Source organism: Pteropus medius, unplaced genomic scaffold (assembly GCF_902729225.1).
Source record: "Pteropus medius unplaced genomic scaffold, Ma_sr-lr_union100, whole genome shotgun sequence".
NCBI classification, from domain to species: domain Eukaryota; kingdom Metazoa; phylum Chordata; class Mammalia; order Chiroptera; family Pteropodidae; genus Pteropus; species Pteropus medius.
This window is the reverse complement of record NW_024348242.1, coordinates 3,050,256-3,072,858: the sequence shown is the minus strand read 5'-3', so window position 1 is coordinate 3,072,858 and position 22,603 is coordinate 3,050,256. Positions and strand designations below refer to the sequence as shown.

The 22,603-nt window shown below is 50.2% G+C and overlaps 1 protein-coding gene and 6 non-coding genes across 7 annotated transcripts; 2 read left to right on the top strand and 5 right to left on the bottom strand.

Moving 5' to 3' along the window:
• Positions 1-7,906: 7,906 nt before the first annotated feature.
• On the bottom strand, positions 7,907-10,286 carry UBC (ubiquitin C). Its single transcript, XM_039879250.1, is given in 5 exon segments — positions 7,907-8,584; positions 8,586-8,704; positions 8,706-8,830; positions 8,833-9,337; positions 10,131-10,286. Coding segments are annotated over 4 exon segments (1,356 nt in total). The 5' UTR covers positions 9,335-9,337; positions 10,131-10,286; the 3' UTR covers positions 7,907-7,974.
• Positions 10,287-15,265: 4,979 nt separating this feature from the next.
• TRNAA-UGC (transfer RNA alanine (anticodon UGC)) lies at positions 15,266-15,337 on the bottom strand. The gene has a single exon. It is a non-coding gene; the product is annotated as a tRNA-Ala (tRNA).
• A 2,654-nt stretch (positions 15,338-17,991) lies between these two features.
• On the bottom strand, positions 17,992-18,063 carry TRNAD-GUC (transfer RNA aspartic acid (anticodon GUC)). Its single transcript has one exon. It is a non-coding gene; the product is annotated as a tRNA-Asp (tRNA).
• A 230-nt stretch (positions 18,064-18,293) lies between these two features.
• TRNAA-UGC (transfer RNA alanine (anticodon UGC)) lies at positions 18,294-18,365 on the top strand. Its single transcript has one exon. It is a non-coding gene; the product is annotated as a tRNA-Ala (tRNA).
• Positions 18,366-18,853: 488 nt separating this feature from the next.
• TRNAF-GAA (transfer RNA phenylalanine (anticodon GAA)) lies at positions 18,854-18,926 on the bottom strand. Its single transcript has one exon. It is a non-coding gene; the product is annotated as a tRNA-Phe (tRNA).
• A 2,345-nt stretch (positions 18,927-21,271) lies between these two features.
• On the bottom strand, positions 21,272-21,343 carry TRNAD-GUC (transfer RNA aspartic acid (anticodon GUC)). The gene has a single exon. It is a non-coding gene; the product is annotated as a tRNA-Asp (tRNA).
• Positions 21,344-21,581: 238 nt separating this feature from the next.
• Positions 21,582-21,653, top strand: TRNAA-UGC (transfer RNA alanine (anticodon UGC)). The gene has a single exon. It is a non-coding gene; the product is annotated as a tRNA-Ala (tRNA).
• Positions 21,654-22,603: the final 950 nt, after the last annotated feature.

Here is a 22,603-nt window from a genome sequence, read left to right as displayed (position 1 = left end):
CCAACAGACTGAGACAGGACAGGGTGCCAAGGACAGGGATAAGAGAAAAAGGTTCTTTTTACTCTATTCTATTTTTAGTTTTTCACATGTACACGCATCGCTTTCTAAAAATAATTGTTTTTGTTCTCACAAGAAGGATACACCTAAGTCAGCTCAGCAAAACAGGGATGAGCCTTAGAAATAATGCGTGCTTCATAAATAAACACTTTAGACTTGCTTCCCGCCTTCATCCCCTGGCCAAAACGGTTTTCTCTTGTTTGTCTTGAAACTCACGGGTCTACTCCCGGATGTCACCTACATAGCTTGACGATGAGCAAGCAGTGAGATTATAGCGGGAAAATACCAGAATTTTTCAGGCCATGAAATGCTATCCAGAGGCCTGTGTCATTCATGATAACGACCCGATGTCAGGTGGCAAAGACGGCTGTGTTACAAAGACCGGGTGTCAGCTCACTAGGGCGACTGGCAGCCCCCAAAGGCAGCTGTGGTGATCGGACAGCCAAGGCAGAGACGAGCGCATGCACTCTGTCCTGTGTCACCCGCAGAGGTCTGCGGACTGCTTTTGCGAATTCAACCATCCTGCCGAGGCTCTGGAAGCGCCTCACATTGTTGGTGCAGTTTATTAGTATTCTAAGTGGGCGGGGCACTAACAGTACACACACACACACACACACACAGAGCCAGTCGGAACATTCCAGATACTGGTAAGTGCTAGGAAGGATATGAGTGGATCACGGAATGAGACGGTGACTAGCTGGGGCCCAGTGGACCAGTTTCAAACGGTGGTCAGGGAAGGGAGGTCGGAGCCGAGACCTGGAGGAGAAGGGGCCCTGGATGGGAGGACTGAGTGTGGGGGGAGCATTCCAGGCAGAGGGAAGTGCAAAGGCCCTGAGGCCGGAGGGAGCCGGAGGAAAGCGGGAAGCTGATGGACAGCGAGTGGCAGAGATGAGCCTGGTTGCCCAGGGCCAAGAGCTGGGATTGTGCTCTAAGCAGGAAGGCGGTCTCTGAGGGGTTTTCAGCAGGGGAGGGCTTCTTGTTTTCAACAGTACCTGGGACCCACACGCCAGCAGGCGGGAGGACTCAGACACGAGGCCTGAGGTTGAGTGCGCCTGCACACCGTCGCCTCCTCGGGGCCTGGGGCTCAAGCCCTCCCTCGTGCCCTTCGCTGCCTGTGTGCTTTCCTCTCCTGGTGCATTTGCCCACAGGGAGTCGGAAATGCAGAGGGAGGGACATGGGCTCAAACCAGCATCTTTCTAGAAATCCGTGCACCGGATGCTACTGAAAGGAGGGTGGGCTGCCCAGAACCCAGGTGGGAGCAGAGACCAGCCGGGGAGTTGAGATGAGAGACATCGGCGGCTCAGACCAGGGTGTTAGCAGGGAGACAGGTCCGCTAGGGTCTGGCTGTTTCGGAGGCCGAGTGGACACCATGTACTGATATTTTGGACTGGACGAATAAGGAGAGGCTGCCATTGTAATCAAAAAATTAAAAAATTATTTCAAATATTGAGAGAGTTAAAGCCTTCAGCTGGAGCATGAAGACACGGTGAAGATAAAGCACCCCCCCTTATTCATGTGGGGCGTTCCTGGACCCCCAGTGGGTGCCCTCAGACACAAAGACACTGCATTCTACATATACTCTGCGTTTACCTGACATACAGACCTACAATCAGTTTAACGTATAAATTGGGTACAGTCAGAGACTAACGACAATAACTAATAGAAGTGCGACAATGCCCTGTCATAAAGGACTGAGTGGGCTCTCTCTCATTGTGCCGGGCTCGCCCTCCACTCCAAGGCAGACTTCACGCTTCTCTCTGGCACATCGAATCGCCAGCATCCGCACTCCTAGGCTTGGGGGCCTAGTAAGGGTGACGTGAACACAAGGACTGTGATCCCGCGACAGTCGATCCGATGACCAAGGCGGCTCCCACGTGCCTGATGGGCAGGACCGTGACAGTGCGGAGGTGCCGGACAAACGGGGGAGTCGCGTCCTGGGTGGGACGGAGAGGGTCCGCGTGGGATCTCATCCCGGTTACTCGGAACAGCACACAACTTTAAACTCACGAACTGTTCATTTCTGGAATTTTCCATTTCATATTTGTGCACCGAGATTGACTGCTGGGAACCGAAACTACAGGAAGCGAAACTGCGGACAAGTGGGGACCGCCGCGCCTCTGCAATGGCTCCGTGGGTCCCACCTCCTGGCGTCCAGCTTTGCGTCTTCCCCGTGACCAACCAGACAGTGGAGGCGTGCGACTTCAGATGCTAGATCTTAAAAACATGTTGCATCTTCCATCTTATGCTTGCTTGAATCACTCGCTCTGGGGAAGGCAGCTGTCACGTTGGGAGGCCATTGGAGAAGCCCCATCGAAAGGTACCAAGAGCCAGTGTCATCTTGCCAGGCTTGTGAGTGCACCGTCTCGGCAGCAGACCCTCCAGCCTCAGTCAAGACTTCTGGTGAGATGCCACTTCATTAGAGACCCAAACCAGAACCACGCAGGTAGGCCATGCTCGAATTCCTGGCGCACAGGATCTCTGTGACTAAGCTGCTACGTTTTGGGATGATTTGTTAGGCGGCATTAGATGATATACATCACGCTCTTACAGTAAGTAATCAGCGAACACAGGAAGTGTTGGAGGTGGGCGGCCATTTCTCACCTGTCTGCCTTCCTTATAGAGCCTTGACGTCCACTTGACACAGGGGTGGTGATCTCAGCCCCAGGAGAAGATCCTGGTTAAGCGTGGTCAATCATTGGTCACCCCATTCCTTTTGCTGGCAAATGGTTTAAGAACAATCATTTGCTTGATGTCTGGAAACATATGAATGTTGTTATTTTAAAGCTTTCAATATGTTTCTAATTCATCATTTAAAAACAGACTACCCTTGTTTTGAGAAAACACTTCAGTGAATGTTTTGACCCAAAGGAAAAGCCAAACTTTTATTCTGGAATGAAGTTCAAAGAACGAGAAGCTAAAATTCCTGCAAACTGCAGTCAATTCTGTCTTCGCTGTGGGTAGAATTGCATCTCTGGAGATTAGCTGTGTCATCTGGGTGTGAGGCAAATCTTTTTTTCCCCCCTTACAGTCAGCCCCAGAAAAAGTGAGGTTTGCTATGGATTTAGGAGACACAGCCAAAAATACCCCCGCAGAGCCAAAGAAGGATGCCAGGTGAAGGCCCACGAGAAAGGTGGGCCCTCAGAGTGCCCCCAGGGGGCGGAAGTCACCCATGGAGCCTTAAAATCTGCAGCATACGATTGTAACTTCTCCACTAGGCAATTTCCTCTTATGACCCCTACATCTGACTAAAGGAGACATTTTATAGCCTATAGTCGGCTGTACTAAGGGAAGAGCTGGGTTCCTGAGGCAGCGCAGATTAAGACAGTACGGCACGAGGTCGCTGGCACAATCTCCCGGGACGGTGGCCTGGCTGAGTGACAAGCAACCATTAATTAGCACAGATCTGTGGAAAGCATAAGGAAGACACCGTGTAGAACACCCTACTGTCACATGGACTTCAGAGGAAATGCAGGCCCTCCCACACTGGCCCCCACACACCCCCGACCCCTCCTGCCGCAATGGAACCGGTCACTCCCCTGCCGCCATCCATCCCGCTGGGCTTCTCCTTCCACTCTCTAGACTATGGGTTTTCGACACATTTTAAGACTCATTTGACAGCTCATAAATATGTCCTGTTTCAGTATAACATCTCTGAGGAAGAGATACATGTGTCCCTAATCATTGTTTCCTGTCAAAACCTGTTATAATAAATAAATTTTAAAAATATTACATAAAAAAAAAAAAAAACCCTGTGTTTTAACCACAAGAGTGGAAAAAATAATAAAAACAAACAAAAAAGTTTTTAATGGATTCTGCAGTTTCAACAATAAAATGAATAAATGTAACCCAATTCTGGCCAGTGAAGGTGATTTGGCTGAGGAGATTTCCGGGAAAGATTTTCTTGCTCCTGATAAGAGGCACAGGAAAGAGATGTTACCTTTCCTTCCTCTGGACATCGTCAGGTCTGGCTGTGACGCCTGCAATGCTCAGCCATCTTGCTGAAACCTGCGGGGGAAAGGCCGCACAGCGGAGGCCAGAGCCCCAGAACCCTGAGCGTCCTGGGACAGGGATAACATGTTTCCCGCGGGGTAGGCCAGTGGATCGAGTTTTCTGTTTGGGAAGCATCCCGTCATAGTAGGGGCTCGATAAAGCTTCGATTAAATGGATACCTACATTTGCTAAAAAATAAGATCACAAATGGTAACTGATACAACTTATTATTCTTTTTTAATATGTTTGCACTCACTCTTCAAAACAATTCTTTGGTGCGTGTTTGGTTAAAAACTATTTCACCCGTTTAATGATGGCGACACTTTAAAACAGCGGTTCCCAACCCTGGCTGCCCTTTAGATTCACTAGCGGAGCTTCGACAGTGCTGCCTCCAGACCAGACAGTTAGCATCTGCGGACAGCCCTCCGCCCTCACCTCCCCACCTGCTTGCTGCACTTCGGCCACGCCGGCCTCCTTTCTCTTGTCCAGTGTGCCAAAGTCTTTGCCAGCCCCAGGGCTCCTGCACCATTTCCTGCTGCTCCACCTCTGCAAAGCTGCCTCCTCCGCTCACCTTTCAGGTCTCGCTTCGTCTCCTCCCAGAAAGCCTCTCCTGACCATCTGACCACAAGGAGGACCCTGACCCCGACCCCGACCCTCTCCCATGCAATCCCATTCTCTCTACTGCCTTCTGCAGTTACTATCTATTGTCAAGTAAAGGAACAGAGCGGCTCCGTTTGAATAAAGAGCTTCAGTACCAAATAGAACGAGCTATGAGATTTCAAGGAAGACAGATAATTTCCAGCTGGGAAAGTCGAGGAAGGCTTCGTGGAATCTTTGAGTTAGGGGTAGGATTTGGTTTGTTGAGGTGGGAATGGTGGTATTTTAGAAAAAGGAGCAGTTTGAGTGCAGGAAGGAAGTGCAAAATGGCAGGGGCGTATGGGAAAAGTGTGGCCAGCACATAAGGGAAGTGTGGAGAGCATTCTGAGGGGTTAGATACAGGAAGAAATAGAGGGTCTATGTTGAATAATAGCTACATTAGATGTTATGGAGAAATTCCAGCTGGAAAGAGAGAGGTGGCTGCAGGACTGGGGAAAAAAGGAGCAAAGGCATTTGACAGAGTGGGGTGTGTGGGAGGACAGTAAATTAACTTTTACTGGTAGGTAAACAAGCTTTTGTAAGGAGTAAGGTAAAAACATAGATTACCTGGTCAATCATGGCCGCTTGGGGGCACTGCAGGCTTCATGACAAAGTCAGTCCCAATGGCTCCCTGTTCTGGCAAAAATGAACACCGCTGACAAAAATGACATCTTTTCATTAAAAGGCGCTTTGCCCATCTATAAACAACATATCTCAGTTAAAGCCATGTTTATAACAACTATGGCTTGTTGTACTTTTAAAAAGGAACACAACTTTACAAGCCACGCATTTCTCTTCTGGTTTATTCAAGGCTCACACAACTGCATCCATGGAAGTGAATCCTTACATAGTATTTATCAAATATGAAACCAAACTTTGGGGCGCTTTACGATTTTAACCCCCGTTCCGTGAAACTAAGTCTAGCATCTGTTATTTGACTGGACCTGAGATCCCTTAATGGCAGAAACCTCTCATTCGTCACTGTCACTACAATTCCTGACGCGCTTGTGTTTGCTGGATAGAGGGTCCCTTAAATGTTTACTAGGCCTGTGCTGCCCTGGTGGTTTTATTCTTGAGAAAATGACCTAAAAGGTTATTTTTCCATTATATGACGTGAAAGGATGTTACAACTGTAAAAACTATGAAAGTTATAAAGTGGAAAAGCAAAGTGCAGAACTGCAAACCAGTATGCTGCCTTTTGTATGAGCGGGGATTAATCAGTAATTGCATATGTGTAGAAAACTGAAAATACTTACTGGGGCCTGGAGAACTGGGTGAATGGGACAGGATGGAAGTCTTTTCGTTATAGTTTTAAACTTTTTATGTATCTGAAAGACATCAAAGTATTACCTAACTGGAAGAATTAGAACATATGGGACAACAATGTTACAAAAATAAGTTATGACTTACTTTTCATTATGCCTAAGAGCCTTATTAAAAATAAATCTTGCATTTATGCTCTTTTCAAAATATTAGTATATAAAGATGTGTCTAAGGGTAGACCTTGCAGTGGCACCATAACAGCAAAATCTTGCAAACAAATGTTGGCAGACAGGTCAAATAAATCATAGAGCATTCATACAATGGGCTACTAGCAAGAGTATTAAAAAGAATGAGGTAGATGAGACATGCTGGCAAATGTCTAAATAGCTGAGAAACGTTGGTAATGGTCCTATCTGTATACGAATGCATGTATTTGTGTGCATATGTATGTATATAAAAATGTAGTGTATATAACATATGAGGAAAGTCCGAAATACCAAACTCTGAAAGTAATCACTTGGAAGTAAAAATGGGTACTTGATGAGGCATTTAGGTGGATTATTTGACTTTGTAACACACACGCAACATTATGTATACACTATAGAGAAGGAAACATCCCTAACTCATGTCTTTTCCTGAAAATAAGCTTTTAAGGAACTTTCACTTTCCATTGTTTTTAATGTGCTTGCATTGCCTTTTCAAAACTTGTCATTTACACCTGTGATTACCAATTCCTTTCACTAAACTTGGCAGGGAATGTCTTAGTTCGAGGAGCCAAGTGTTCCAGTGAGCTCTCTGTTGAGCACCCCCATACCTGCAAGTTTTATTAGACTAACACTCTAATGCTCCAAAGCCAGGACCCTCCCAGCTCTGCACAATGCAGGCAGCGTCTCCATTTGTCTTAAGGGACATCAGGCTAACATTACCCAACCCCCCCCCTCCGGTGTTAAAGTGTCATTGGCTACTGAACCTCTTGTATTTGAAGACTCAAAAGCATACATCTTTAACTTAACGTCACAATACCTGTCCTGCAGTGATCATATAAAATTTTTTTTCCCCTATGCTATGACCAATTTTAATGAGCACCAAAATTAGACTCCCAGCAGTGACTGGAAATGGCTACAGGTGCAGGTGTTCCCAGGCCTCTTGCAACATTGTTTCTTGACCTGTATGTTGACTGAGTCATGGAAACTCAGTGAACTACACATTACGTGCACTTATGCTAGCACCAAGTGAAAAACGCTTACCTATAATTTCTGGATTTCTAAAGTGGCATTTTCTAGTTGGGATCTCCTCAATCTAGGACTTGAACTTGCTGACCTTAGCTATTTTATAATGGATAGTGACATCTACATGTTACACAAGGCTACCCTACAACTGGGGGTTTGGAAGGAGTGTTAAGAGGTGGTACCCTTTGGAGAGACCCTTTCCTTTTGTGGACCTGATTTTTTGACCTGATTTTTTGGATGCCTATTACCCCTTTTATTAAACCAGCTTTCCCTGAACGTCCACTGGTTCTAGTTGACATATAAAAAATTCCTTACCAACATCCCAACTGGTTAAATACCATTATAAACTTCCAAAAAATGAAGACCAAAGGCCAATTGCTTCACCCACCAATTTGTTATACAAACTTTTCATATTTAATACAAATTACCTGCCCTTTAAAATAATCTGGTCAAAAAAAAACCCACCTGTTTTGTGCAACTGTAAATTTAAATAGCTTACGTTATATATTAAAGCTGATTCTTCTGTAGGTTTCCTTCGACTACTCCCACCTTCTTAGAAGTTTCGCCTTCTTGCTGGTATTCCACAGAAAATACTAGCAGCCACCTTATACTGACACTTCTTACCTCCTGGTCACAACAGATGCCATTTTCTAGACTGAAAACCTTAATCCCTCATACCACCCACCCCAAAGAACCTTAACTCTAGCTTAAAAAAAAAGAAAATACACTACTTGGGAATGCAACAACTTTATTGAAAGAAAAGTGCAATTAAATTTGTTGTAAGCTTAAAAGGAGGAACTTAGACACCTCCCCTCAAGCGAAGGACCAGGTGCAGGGTGGACTCTTTCTGGATGTTGTAGTCGGAGAGGGTGCGTCCGTCTTCCAGCTGCTTTCCGGCAAAGATCAGCCTCTGCTGGTCAGGGGGGATGCCCTCCTTGTCTTGGATCTTGGCCTTGACGTTCTCGATGGTGTCGCTGGGCTCCACCTCCAGGGTGATGGTCTTACCGGTCAAGGTCTTCACGAAGATCTGCATCCCACCTCTGAGACGGAGGACCAGGTGCAGGGTGGACTCTTTCTGGATGTTGTAGTCGGAGAGGGTGCGTCCGTCTTCCAGCTGCTTTCCGGCAAAGATCAGCCTCTGCTGGTCAGGGGGGATGCCCTCCTTGTCCTGGATCTTGGCCTTGACGTTCTCGATGGTGTCGCTGGGCTCCACCTCCAGGGTGATGGTCTTACCGGTCAAGGTCTTCACGAAGATCTGCATCCCACCTCTGAGACGGAGGACCAGGTGCAGGGTGGACTCTTTCTGGATGTTGTAGTCGGAGAGGGTGCGCCCGTCTTCCAGCTGCTTTCCGGCAAAGATCAGCCTCTGCTGGTCAGGGGGGATGCCCTCCTTGTCCTGGATCTTGGCTGGTGTCGCTGGGCTCCACCTCCGTGGGTGATATTCTTACTGGTCAAGGCCTCACGAAGATTCGTATCCCACCTCTCTGGGAGACGGAGACCAGTGCGTGCAGGTGTGACTTTGATAAGTTAGAAGCCGGAGAGGGTGCGCCTGTTTCCCAGCTGCTTTTCTTTCCGGGCAAAGATCAGCCTCGCCGGTCAGGATGCCCTCTGTTCTGGACCTGCCCTGACGTTCTCGATGGTAAGCCGCGGGCCCAATCAGGTAAGATGGTCTTACTGGCTGGCGTCTTCACGAAGATCTGCATCCCACCTCTGAGACGGAGGACCAGGTGCAGGGTGGACTCTTTCTGGATGTTGTAGTCGGAGAGGGTGCGCCCGTCTTCCAGCTGCTTTCCGGCAAAGATCAGCCTCTGCTGGTCAGGGGGGATGCCCTCCTTGTCCTGGATCTTGGCCTTGACGTTCTCGATGGTGTCGCTGGGCTCCACCTCCAGGGTGATGGTCTTACCGGTCAAGGTCTTCACGAAGATCTGCATCCCACCTCTGAGACGGAGGACCAGGTGCAGGGTGGACTCTTTCTGGATGTTGTAGTCGGACAGGGTGCGTCCGTCTTCCAGCTGCTTTCCGGCAAAGATCAGCCTCTGCTGGTCAGGGGGGATGCCCTCCTTGTCCTGGATCTTGGCCTTGACGTTCTCGATGGTGTCGCTGGGCTCCACCTCCAGGGTGATGGTCTTACCGGTCAAGGTCTTCACAAAGATCTGCATTGTCTGTTAAAACAACAAAAAGAACAAAATACCCCGTAAGTTTAGCACGTAATTTAACTGTTAACAACTTAATGCCGTAAGTTAAATGTCATTTCTCAGCCAAATGACTCAGAAAAAGTCCTGCCTAAAGCAGCTCAGGAAATGAAACGGCACCAACTCAAAACCCCAAGCTTCAGGCACTTACGAGAAAGCCCAGAAGCCCGACCCAAGTAAACGCGGGCCCTCCTGATCCTCCGCCCTCACCGGATGCCCCTCTCCTGCCGTTGCAGCAGAGTCCGCCCCAGGCCCGAACCGCGAGTCCCGCGCCGGAGCGCCGGGCGCGCACGCACCGGCAGGCGGCCCCACCCTGGATTGTGAGCCGCCGGGGGTGAGGAGGGTGACGTCACGCGAGCGCCCCCACCCCGGGTGGGCGAAATCTCACCGGGGTTGAAACGGGCCTCGTTCGCGCCCCCTCGAAGCGCCGAAAAACCGAGACCCGGCGCCAGTCGAGGCGAGAAACGCGGCCTCCACGTCAGAGTCCTCACCCCGTGCGCGGCCCAGGCCCCCGGCGAGCGCAGCCTCCCGCCGCCCGGGGCTCAGGCCCTCCGGCCCGCAGCGCCCGCGTCTCCTCAGAGTCGGCGTCGCGCCGGCTCCGCCCGCTCACGGCCCGGCCCCGGCCGCCATTTTGCGGGCTTCGCCCTCAGGGCCGCCCCGCTCGCCGGCCCTCCCCGGCCGTTAGAGAGCCTCGGCTGCCCTCCGCCCCTGCCGCGGCCAGCGGGCCACAAGCCCCCGTGCCGGCGCAGCGCCCCCCGCTCACCAAGTGCTGGTCGCTGCGGCGCGCCGACGACAGTTAGCGAACTCCCGGTCACGACGGAACTGCCGGCGCCACGCCCGGCGCCTCCTTATATAGCGACGGCCGGGGCGGCGCCGGCGTATCCCTCCGCAGAAACGCCGAGAAGGGACTACTTTCCTGCCCTTCTGCCGCGCGCGGAGAAAGCCAGCGCCCCGGGACCACGCAGCCCCTCTCCATAGATGTTCCCCTGCGAGGGGGGGGCTCTGAGCCGGGTCTGGGGGGCGCGGGCGGCTCCCCCGAGCGGCCGGGCGGAGGGATAAGCGCGGCCGCTGCGCGCTGCGTCCGCGGACGTGGCCGGCGCGCGCCTCGGCGGGGGGGCGTAGGGGAAGCCCCCGCGGGAGGCGCGAAAACGCGGCGTGGAGCCCGCGTCCCCGCGTCCCCGCGTCCTCGCGCCGACGCCCCCTCCTCTCGGCCCCAACCGTCCCCGCCGGCCTTGGGACTCGCCCTGGGCGGACGGGGGCCAGGCCCAGCGCCCCGTGCGGAGTCGGGGTCCCGCTCGCCTCCCGCGCGCCCCTCCCCCCACCCCACCCCCGCGAAACCGAGAAGGTCTTTATTTCGGGTCGCATTTAAGATAAAGCTCCAGTTTCTGTTTCTTTAAACTCTCGCCCACCCCCGGCTTGCCCGGAGGGCTCCCCGGGGCCGCAGCCCCCCGACTCGTGGCGCCCACGCCCATCCCCCACCGGGCGGGCACTGGGACAAGGTGAATGACTCGGCAAATCTCGGCTTGGGGCCTGGACGCTGGCCAAGGCCTAAATCTCGCCGCTGGAACTTTCTGGATTGTTCTTTACTTTTCCAGTTTGATCGGCGCGACCTTGGTTTTGAGAAGGTGGTTCAGCTCTGAGCTGGGAAATCGAACCTGTTTAAGCCTGAGACTTTTAAAAGACACTAATTGACTCTCAACCCTGTATATTTAGGGGGAGGGTATATGTTCAATAGCTCAAATATGAAATATAATTTTACAGGTACATTCCATTTGGGTAAAAGAGGAGAGGAGGGATCGCCAGCCAGATCTTTTTCATTTTTTTACAACAATCTATTTTGTGATCTCTGTGAGTCATTTCTTCGGTATGTTTTTTCAAGTTTTAAAATATGTGAACGTGGTGAAAATTTAAAACAGGTTTTTAAATGTTTTTGGTGAAAAGTCTCCCTCATAGCCTCAATTTCCCAGCCACTGTTTCTTCTAGACTCTTCGAGAAATATTCCCTAATTCTAAAAATGTGGAGGGCAAGGTATATTTTAATTTGTACCCTTGAAGGCCTTCAAGAAGAAAAAAGAATTTTTTAAAGAGGTTACAAAAAAATGACTACAAAAATTTTTGCCGTTAGGAAAAGGCTACATTCCTCGTTTAAACTGTGAACCTTAAGTTATTTAAACATTAAGCTTGATATGTGAAATCAAAACAAAACTATATATTTTCTTTGGTAACCATTGTATATATGTATTTATGCAAAAGGTCTGAGCATTGTTCAAAATAGACTTTAATCTCTACTTGTTAATATTTTTCAAAGAACAAAGTCGTTACTGGAAATTAAAACGAATAAAATGTCGTTTTTCAAGGTAGCAGGAGACGGCAGTCAGTGACTTCCAATAAAGATTTCTGTCAAGGTTATTTCTTTCTAAATTTTTGGAAAGAAGTTGTAAAGGAACAAAACTTTGAGGCTCTATGTAAGGTTCTTTCTCCCAGAATTTCAGAAGTTTTTAGAGGAACAAAGATAAATTCTTTCAAAGGTAAGCAGACCTAGTTTCTAACCACACCCTGTTTGCTTTTGGCTGTTGTTTTGCTGCAAGCCTTGTGATTCACGGTGAAAGGCTGAGTCACAAGCTTTATGACATAGCTTTTTTCAGAGTCCAAAGGTAAAGAGGAAAACAGCCCTGACTTTAGGGGCCGGGGAGGGAGAAGAGGAGGAAGGAAACTGTGTCAGAGAGTGGGGAATGGGCCCAGGGTTATCCCCGAAGAGAAAGACGACATTCTCATAAGCTGGGGAGAACACAGGTGTTGTTTCCAGCAGAAAATTTTCTGAAATGCCCCTGCATTCCCCAAGAACAACAGTGTGTTTTGTGGCAGTGAACACAAGTAAACATTTGTTCATGGACACAGAGGGCTAGAGGAGACGGGATCTCCCCCAAAGAGAGTGGCTGGTGTTTCTCTAAGTTAGTGGTTCTCAACCAGGAGTGATTTGGCCCCTCAGTGGACAGCTTGCAAAGTCTGGAGACATTTTGGTTGTCACAACTGTGTGTGTGTGTGTGTGGGGGGGGTGCTACTAGCACTTAGTGGTTGAGGCTAGGGATGCTGCTAACCCCCTACAATAGACTGTCCCCCAAAACACAAAATAAACTTGCCCCTAACATCAGTAATGGAGGGGGAGAATCGCTGGTCCGCAGAGGGTTTTTGTTGTCATTGTTGCCGCAACTGCTTTTCTATTTGCTGAGAAGGACTCCCAAAGTCTAAATGTCCCACTGGGTCTCGGGAACTGGGTATCAGGTCACGCTCCTAATCCTAAAATCCCCTGACCTAAAATGCAATGTGCTAGAATGTGCGAGAAGCAGAGTGAGTCATTGGATCCATTTTCAGTTCCTTCCTTCCACAGATCCGTCCTTTGCAGGCGCCCCAGAAGAAACTGCTTCAGAGCAGGCACCAATAGAACAGTGACAGAGGCCCAGCAACAAGACCAGATTGGCGGGCAGACTGGAGCACGTGATGGGCTGAGCTCACAAAAGGCCTGGGTGTTGGGCTGCTGCGGGGAGGAGAAGGCTGGGGCAGGAGGAGGGATTGGACTGAGTTCCTGTTTGTCTCACTTTACCTTTCTCACCCCAAAGTTCAGTTCCTGGGCATCTGCTGCACCTGGCAAACCCTTCCCCCCAGAAAGGGGTGAAATCAGGGAGAACTGGATGGAAAGGCTTTGCTTGCTTTGTCATCTGTTATATAACCATGAAGGTAGTCAAGTGTATCTGCAGCTTGGGGGGGGGGGGGCAGGCACAACAGTCAGGGACTGTGTTCTTTTTCCTGTTTACATTTGTGCATTTACATCGTGTGGCAGAACACAGACTTTTCCAGCTTAAAAATAAACAATTTCATCCCCTAACTTATTGGGGGCTTTTTTTTTTTTTAATTGTGGCAAGTTATAACCTATAATTTACCATCTTAACAACTTAGAAGTGGACAGTTCAGTAGTGTTAAGTGTATGGCAGAGGAGGAAAAATAATTTTCCCTTTACCCTTCTGAGTTCTTAGCTGAGACTTCTGTAAGGAAAGACAGTAAAAATGAAATGAAAGAGGAAAAAACTCGGGTTATTAATGTGTCTTACCTCAGGTGTACATGGGAGATACCAGAAGTAAATGAGTAACAAAGATGTGGCTTTAAGTTTAGACTTAAATACCACGGGAAAGGGAAGGGGAGTATAGGCCTCTTAGGAGCAAGGGAATGATTTTTAGGAAAGACAAATGGGAAAAAAGAATGGATGGGAGATATGATAGTTTGTGATAAAGTTTGGTGCCCACTCCTAGTCTCCGTCCTGTGACAAAAGTCAGTCTTCCCCGGTTGGTTAAACTCCCAGGGTGGGGATCTGTGACCATCGAGATCCCTTTGGGGACCTGTCCTTAGGCACATAATGTGAAAGACACTCTTGGCATTTGCTGTCCTTAGGCACATAATGTGAAAGACACTCTTGGCATTTGCTGTTTTTCAAGTGCCTACAGCTCAAAATAACATTGAAGTGGCATATTTGGGGATAGCATATGCTGCTACCCTTCCACATTCACACTTACGCAACTGTCACCACCATCCCCCTCCGGGACTGTTTATATCTTGCAAAACTGAAACTCTGTACCTATTAAACAACTCTCCATTGCCCCATCCGCCCAGGCTGTGGTGGCCACCATTCTCTCGGTCTCTGTAAATGTGACTCTTCTAGGTACCTCATACAATGAGCTTTGTTTTTTCAAATGTAAAATAAAATGCCATCTTTGAAAAAACATTTTTCCCCAAAGATTCACAACAACTTTTTTAAGAAGCTCCATTTCCTACCACAAGCCTTATGTTATGTTTTTCCCTATAGTATTTTATTTTCTTTGTCATTGTGCTATTAGAAATATTTAATTATGAGATCAAAGTAAAACAAGCATCATATAATTAGTTTCGTGTTAAACCTGATCATTTTAGAAATAACTTCAATGTATTTGTTTTTCCAACGTATTTTTTTCTTAAAAACTTGTCGACCTTTAGGGAGAAGTAACCTTCATGGAAGCGCATTACAGACAGGAGTCATCACCAACACTCCACCACCCAACTGGTGAATCATTTCACGAATTTCAGTTTTATCTGGAAAAGGAAAAGGAAGGCTTTGCAGAGAGTCATCTCCCTCCAGATCTAAGATGAGGTGTTTTTACGATTTGAAACAAATAAAACAGGATTTGATGGATGAGGAATTCATTATTATTGCAAAGAATTGAACCCACAGGATGCAAAGAGATCCCTTCTTTCAATAAAACATAGCTTTTATTTTTAGCGATAAAATACAGCGTATAAATATAAGTATAAACAGTCTGTGCACCAGAGCCATTCATTCATTCATTTATTCATTCGTTCGTTCGTTCATTCCCGACCGGTTGCTGATGAAGCAGGGAGCAAAAACCTCACTGGCTGGGAATGTTGGTTTCCTTTTGGGTGGCTTCCTCTGAAAATGGTTCCTGGCAGCACGAAGGGCAAGGCCAGCAGAGATGCCCAGACCCTTGGCTTACACACTCGTCCCCCTGTGGCCAGGTGTGAGTCATCGGAAGGAGTCACCAGCCCTCGGGGCCAGGGAAGGTCCAGTAACTCCCAAATGATTCTTCTGCTCTCTTGCTGTGTTTTCAATGGTCACGTCAGGTTCTGCCCTTCCATTCTGCTAACTGCTCCACTTTGCCTCAGAGCAAAAGTACATGCGGAGCATTAAGTATTTCAGGAAGGACAGATCACTCTTATGGTGAAAATCCCACGATAATTCCAAGTAGTGACTGGAAATGGAGCTGTACCTGGCTATAGTCGCATCCATGGCGTTTTAAATGGTGAATAGAGTGGACAGAAGAAGGAACCAGGAGAAAAAAAAAGTGAAGAAAAACCATGGAGATGCCGGGGATCGAACCCGGGGCCTCATACATGCAAAGCATGCGCTCTACCACTGAGCTACATCCCCAGCCTCTGAAAAGTGGGTTTTTTGAGATTCTCTGCTATAATTTTAAGAGTTTCCTCCCCCACCCTAAATAAATTTTGTATATTTAAGTGAATGTTAGGGTTTAGGAAAATCAAAACAAATCATTTTATTTCTTTCCAGTAAGCCTCTTCTTTATAGACTAACATGAAATTCTAGCTGACACCGGAACCAAGGAACAAAGGGAAACCGACCGATTTTTTTGTGTGTGGAAGTGCCGAGGAATTAATCTTTTTCCTTTTTCTTTTTTTAATTCATTGGGGGTCACGATGGTTAATAACATTATATACATTTCAGGTTTACAACTAACGCTACATCTGCTCACAGCCCGAAGTCCAGCCTCCTTCCGTCACCATGTATCTGACCCCCTTTACTCCTTCGTCCTCCCCCCCTGGGGCCCACCGTTCTGTTGGGAACAGACCTATTCTTGAATGTTGCCCTTTACAAACAAAAGAAAGAAAAGAAACTGTAAGGCTGTCTTTCTAGTGGAAAAGGGTGTTGCCGCCACAGCACCTCCACCCAGAAAACTCGGGGGTCTTGTCTCCTACACCTGCAGTGACTCTGAGGTTTGCACATCTCCTTGAAGACTTTTTCCATTCCAAAGAACTCTCCCGAATATAAAAATAAGCAAACTAAATAGAAACAGATCCAGCTCTCAGAATCATAGAGGAAAGTGTCTCTTTGCCGTAGCTCATTGGAAAGAGCCGCACTTTGCCTGTCCGCGAGCCTGTCTTTCTCGTCGAAGCACACCAGGGCAGAGAAGTCACAGTGTGCAGTGTCTTTCTGGTCATCAAGGGGCCACTCCGTGGTGAAGGAACAGGTGAGGGGTCAGGAGAGGGCAGAAAACTGAGGCTACACCTCCTCCCATCAGCGCTTGTGATGTTCTGGCAAGAAATAGAGTCATTTCCTATGTCTGGGAGGACACGTCCCAGTATGTCCTGCCACCTTTGGTCTCCAGTCAGATCCCTTGCGTGACAGCCTGCTTCTGCCTGAAACGTCACGGCCAAAGGCCTTAACGAACTGGTGCACAGGACACTGGACCCAGCAGCTGGGGTTTCGTCAGCGGACCGCTCAGGGCCTCCTCTGTAAACTGAAGTAGGTACCCGTTTGACTGGTACGTACTTCACAGGGTGGTTGTGACGACTGAACCAGTGACACCAAAGGTTTAGCGCAAAGCCTGGTACAAGGTTCAAGCTCTGAGACGTGAGTTCTTATTATGATGAATGCCGTCATTATATGAGCTCCGGCGAAGGGCCGCTGCTGCTCATATTCACCCCAGGTGCGAACTGATGCTTTGCTGATGCTGTTTCGGTGAAACGGGACACATAGGAGGGCATGGGGTGAAGTGCCAAATGGGGCTCCTGCGCAAGCTGTCTGCTGTCCTTGTTACTTTAGCTCAGGGGGGCAGTCAAGAGAGATGTTGGCCAGAACAGAAGGATGATGGTGCCATAGACAGACGTATTTGAGATCTGGAGGAGCTAAGGGCTTGTATTCAGATCAGCAGATGCCCCTGTGAGCTCTCTCGTCAGATTGCTCTGCTCAAAACAAACTCGATTATTATTTCCTCTCTGCATACAGCTCTTAGAATAAAACCCAAGCTCCTTCCTCTGGCCGTTAAGGCCCTGTGTGACCTGGCCCGTGGACCTTGCTAATGCCGTCCCTTACTCCTCTCCTTCTTCCCTGGGGACATGCCGGCCACACCTGCCTGCTTGCTGTTCCTCAGGCATGCCAGCTTCCTTCTCACAGCAGGGCCTTTGCATGTGCCAGTCCCTCTGCCTAGAATGCTGTCTCCCAGATTTCTCATGATTGGCTCCTCAGTGTCCAGGTCCTCAGAAAGGCCTTCTCGTCACCTCTCTAAAGAGGCCTAAGAACCCCCACGTAATCTCTATCATATTTCTCTGATTTGTTTTCTTTCATGGCACCGACACTCTCGAAACCTGTTTTATACCGTTCGTCTGTGTCCCTCACCAGGTCGTAAGGTCAGGAGCGCAGGGTCTCGCCATCTTGTTTCCTGCGATGTCCCTAGTGCCTAGAAGGACGCATGGCACTTAATAAGTACTCAGTCACTATTTGCCAAACGAATGGGAAAAAAAAATAAATGAATGAATAAATAAATGAATGAAAGAATAGGAGCCTGGGAAGGACGATAGCTATATCCACGAAGTTGAGTCTGCAATGAAGACCAGAAAACCTGTCAGCGTAGAATCACCCTACCTACCTCCTGTCTCAAATCCATAAACATTTTCTGAGGGCCATCCTCTGGGCCAGAGCAAGACATGCAAAGGTGGGCTATTTGCAGCAGAATGAGCACTTCCTGGCTCTAGAAGTTGACAGTCTTGCTATGGGAAACCATTGTATAAACCAAACACTTTACAGCGGCGCTGCGAGCATACAGGAAATGGAAAATAAGGCCTCTGTGCGAGGACGTTTTGTTCTTCCTGGTAACCATAGGTAGACCCTAGGGAGCTAGAGCATTACTGGGACTGAGGAGTTGATAGACAATCGCCGGAGCGGGTGTCATGCGACTGTCAAGTTTATCTTTCCAAAAAGAGTAAGGAATTTCCATAAAAGTAAAAGAATTTGATTTATTTAAAAGAGAAACGAAAAAAAATGCAGAGGAATAATAAAAAGCCAGCGGCCTCCCCGTCGGGGAATCGAACCCCGGTCTCCCGCGTGACAGGCGGGGATACTCACCACTATACTAACGAGGACGAGCGCTGCGCGGACTCCTCCGGGTAGATTCCTATAGAAACGCGATCCGGCTACCGGCCCGTCCGCTCCTGGCTGGGCCTCCGCATGCGACGTGCCAGGTGGGTGGGCTCGCCGGGCGCTTGCGGAGAGACCTGCATGAATCGGCGGAAGTGCTGACCCCCGGAAAGAAAGAAACAAAGGCAAATGGGAGTGAAGTGTGACCTCCCATGTCGCGACCCCGGAAGGGGAGGGGGATGTAGCTCAGTGGGAGAGCGCGTGCTTTGCATGCACGAGGCCCCGGGTTCGATCCCCGGCGTCTCCAAACCCAGGTCTCGTTTCTTTTCCTTTTGTCTCCTTCAAAAGCATGTTTAGTTATTCACACGCCTCGAAGGGCAACCGACTCTTTCTTTTCCTACGAAACCAAAGAACAAAAAGCCGCACTTATCTTAATTCCATCTTAAAGCGTCCGTTTCCTGCTCGGTGCTTGATTTAACGGCAAAGCGTTCAGAGAGCAGAAATTAATAACAGACAGCAAAAACTAGCGAACAGACATCGACGAACATGTAACAGATTAATAAGCGTTTACGAGACAAAAGAAATGGAGTGCAGGAAACACGTGCCCTCGTTGAATTTCCCCAGATGGGGAGCTTCCGGGAAGTCCCCACTCTCTCTGGCTGCCCCTGGATACTGCTCGGGCTGTTTTAAACAAAGAAAGTAAAATCTCTATTAATTGGGAAAGAGTCAGCTTCATTCATTCACTGCCCTCCTATTTCCCCCTCCCCATGGGGGTGGGGGGAAGAAAAGGGGAACTGCCGAAACCCGGGATCGAACCAGGGACCTTTAGATCTTCAGTCTAACGCTCTCCCAACTGAGCTATTTCGGCCACCGCAAACGCGCTTGTCACCCTTAGTCCTCCTACTTGTCCAAACATCCCTGGGTCGTGAGCCTTGGAACATGATGTTGGGAGACCAGCAGCAGCCGTAACCCACACCTGCCAGGCTCGCCTCGCACCTGCGTGCACTGCCCCTTCTCGTCCTTCAACCGCCTCCGCCTCCAAGAAGAGCTCCTTGATTATGCTTCCCGACACGACCTAGCCCTTATTGTTTACTGTGAGCTTCGGCATTGTTTTCCTTGTCATTCCCTGTCTCCCCAGCTAGAATGAAAGATCCAGGACAATGAAAGACTCGGTCATTTTTGCATCCCTCAGGGCCTAGGACAGTGACTGGGGCATAACAGGTCCTTCATAAATATTTGTTCAATGAATGAATGAACAAATGAATGAATAGATGAATCCTACCTGGCTCAGAGCTTCCCTTTCTCAAGCTCCCTTCTCTGCGCTAAGGAACGAGGTCGCCCTTGGGTCCAGCGAGGATGCTGACCACACCAAGGCCTGTGGGAGGACGCACCGGCCTGAATGTGGCTTTCCTCGGGGCAGTGAGTGACTCAGATCCGGCCTGCAAGCATGGCCACCATACCTGTGGCACCTGCTCAGCTTCAAAGCATGAAGAAATCAACAGGTCGGCATCCAGGTGCGGCTCTCCCTGCCTCCCTTCCCTTTGAGAAATGGTGGGTGGGGAGTGCTGTCCGGGATTGAACGAACTGGGGAGGAGGTACCCCACGACGTGAAGTCATTTAATAGGCGTTTGCCAAGCACCTGATGGCCCCCGGCCCATCCGCGAAGAGCGTAGCAAGATGCTTCGGTGTAGTAGTAATGCTAAGAAGCAAAATAGTGATGGGATGGAGTACGGAAACGGGGTCAGTGAGAGAAGCGGGGAGCTGAGAAGGCCGGAAGAATGAGGAGCCAGCCATGTTGAGACGAGGAAGGGACTCTGTGACAGACGGGACAGCTGATGCAAAGGCCCTGCGGCTGAGAACAGGGTCGGCTCGTTGGAGGAGCAGAAGGAGACTCAGCATGGGAGACGTGGAGACGGAGAGCAGGGAGTGTGGGGGCCGCAGGGTCACAGGGGTGGGCAGAGGCCAGATCTTGCCAGTCTTGAAGGCGAAGGGTTTGGATTTTCTTCTGAGCTGAAATGGAAAGCCATTGGAGCTGGACGTGCCTTGAGCGTTTATATACCTTATTAACAGGGGAAGGGGAGGAGGGACGTAGGCCACACGACGAAGAGTTAATATCACAGATCCAAGGAGAGCGTTTGGATGGTTGCCAGACGGGAGAAGGATTGGGGGGATGGGCGAAAAGGGGGAAGGGACTAAGAAAGACGTACTAATTGCCAGTTATAAAAAGTCTCGGGGGCGTCGAGGACAGCAGAGGGAATGCAGTCAACGATACTGTAATAACCGCACTCGGCGCCAGGTGCTAGACTCACGGGGCTCACCTCGTAAGTCGCATCAAGGTCTCGCCACTTATGCTGTACACTCGACACGAATAGAGTATTGAATGTCAGCTGTCACTGAAAAACACGTTTCACGTATTTTTTAAAAGGAAGAGTTAATAGTTTTTAGGAAAGACGGATGGGCCTTCAAAGAGTAGGTGGGGGGTTCTGACGGCTTGTCACGGAGTTCGCCTGGGTGTGCTGTCCACCCCCGGTCCCCTGTCCTGCGACAAGTCAGGATTCCCCGGTTGACAACTGAGTTCCCTGTGGAGGGTCAGAGGTAATCTGCACGGCAAGGCGGCCTGGCCTGGGCTCCTCCCGGAGCCGGGACCGCCGCAGGGGACCCGAGCGCTGCTCTCCATGAACGCATAGGAAGTAGCTCTTTGAAAGCGGCCGAGAAGGGGTATCCTTCTGACCACAAGCAATGCGGGAGAAGGGAAGGGAAGGGAAGAAGGGAAGGAGGGAAAGGAAAGGGGCGTGGGAAAAGGAAAGAAGGGAGGGAGAAAGAAACATAAAATTCGAACAGTCCGGAGAGGAAAGTCAAGGGGTCGCTGCCATCCAGTCCCAGAGGCGACCACTGAGGTGGCCTCGGGCAACTCGCACGGCCGTGCTTCGCGCCTGCGCTTCGTCGTCGTCGGTCTCATGGGATAAAACAGGGTTCAGTGAGTGCGCCCCTACCTGCTGCGCCCCGTGCCCGTCTGCGGATGAGCACCGCGAGGCCGGACCCGCGGGGACAGCTTGGCGGCCCCCTTCGCCCAGGGTTCTGCGGACACGGACGCCTTTCGGAAGCGCCCCAATCCACACGGTGGCGGGGGCCGCGCAGGCATCCTCGGATGCCGACGCAGCTGTCCCCGGGAGGCCCGGAAGGTCTCTTTTGTACTTAAAAAGTGTGACCAGCCTCCCCGTCGGGGAATCGAACCCCGGTCTCCCGCGTGACAGGCGGGGATACTCACCACTATACTAACGAGGACGAGGCGTGCCCGTACTTCCACGTATAGCTCCATATAGAAAGCACGTTCTTTGCCTGCCGACCTACCTGCTCCGGGCGTGGCGGTCGCGGTCGCCAGCGCCGGGCGCCCCCGGCACGTGAGCTTCTCCGCGGCGCGGAAGGACCAGCTCGAACCGATGAAGACGCCCAGCGCCTAGAGGGAAACCTGTGCGAGCCGAGGAAAGGTGTGGCTTCCTATACTGCGGGTCTGAGACGGGAAGGGGATGTAGCTCAGTGGTAGAGCGCATGCTTTGCATGTATGAGGCCCCGGGTTCAATCCCCGGCATCTCCACGTTTTTTTCTACCCTTTTTCTCTCTAAATCTGCCACACGGTAGGAAGGCCAGGCAGGGAAGGGGACCGCTGTTAGCTGCCCTGAGAAGGGAGCTCTCTCGGCGAGAGCATCGCTAACAAATGTCCCTGGGCCCAATCCCCGATGCCCGGCTCGACCGCTGCAGAGTCGCGTTCAGAGGCGTGGCGGGAGCCCCGGAACCTGCATTCTCGAACAAGCACTCCTAGATACGCACGCCGTCGAGCAGCTAGGAAAACAGCGGACTTCTAAGGAGGGCTTTGCAACTGACCCTCCATTCGGTTGACTCTTGAGCGCCTAATACCAGGAAATGTGCACACGCTGAGCACCTACTGTGTGCCCAGGCAGTGTCAAGGACTCTGCGCCCCTGCATAAGACAGGTAAGTTTTCTCAGCCCTCCCGGACTGGATATTCCAGTTCGGGTTAGCGATGAGCAAGTGGTAGGAAGTTTTATGAAGACAGTAAGGGTGATGAGACGGACCCTGAACGGGGAGGGTGAAGGGCCTGTCTGCGCACACAGAGCAAAGGGCAGGTGCAAAGGCCCTGAGGTTGAGGGACTGGGGTGCTCTGTGTATGGAGCGTACAAAATGAGGGGAGCAGGGGTTTGAACCCTCCAAGACACTGGAAGGTCCGATGCAGGCGAGTAAGAGCAGATTCGGGTTTCAAAGGCTCCCTCTGCTGGCCACGTGGAGAATACACTATGGGCCGGCGGGGTCCGCCAGGAAGGCACAGCGTGGCCCAGGCAGCTCAGGGCAGCGGGAGGTAGTGGAGGTGGGCAGTATGAGGGGGCTCTGGACAAGGGACAGAACTTGTAGATGGCGTGAATGTGTGTGGGGGGAGGAGAGAGAGAAGGAGCAAGAGAGCCAGAGGTCTCCTCGTTGGGGGTACACGGGTTCATGGCTGTGGGGAAAGTCAAGAGTTCTGGAACATTAAA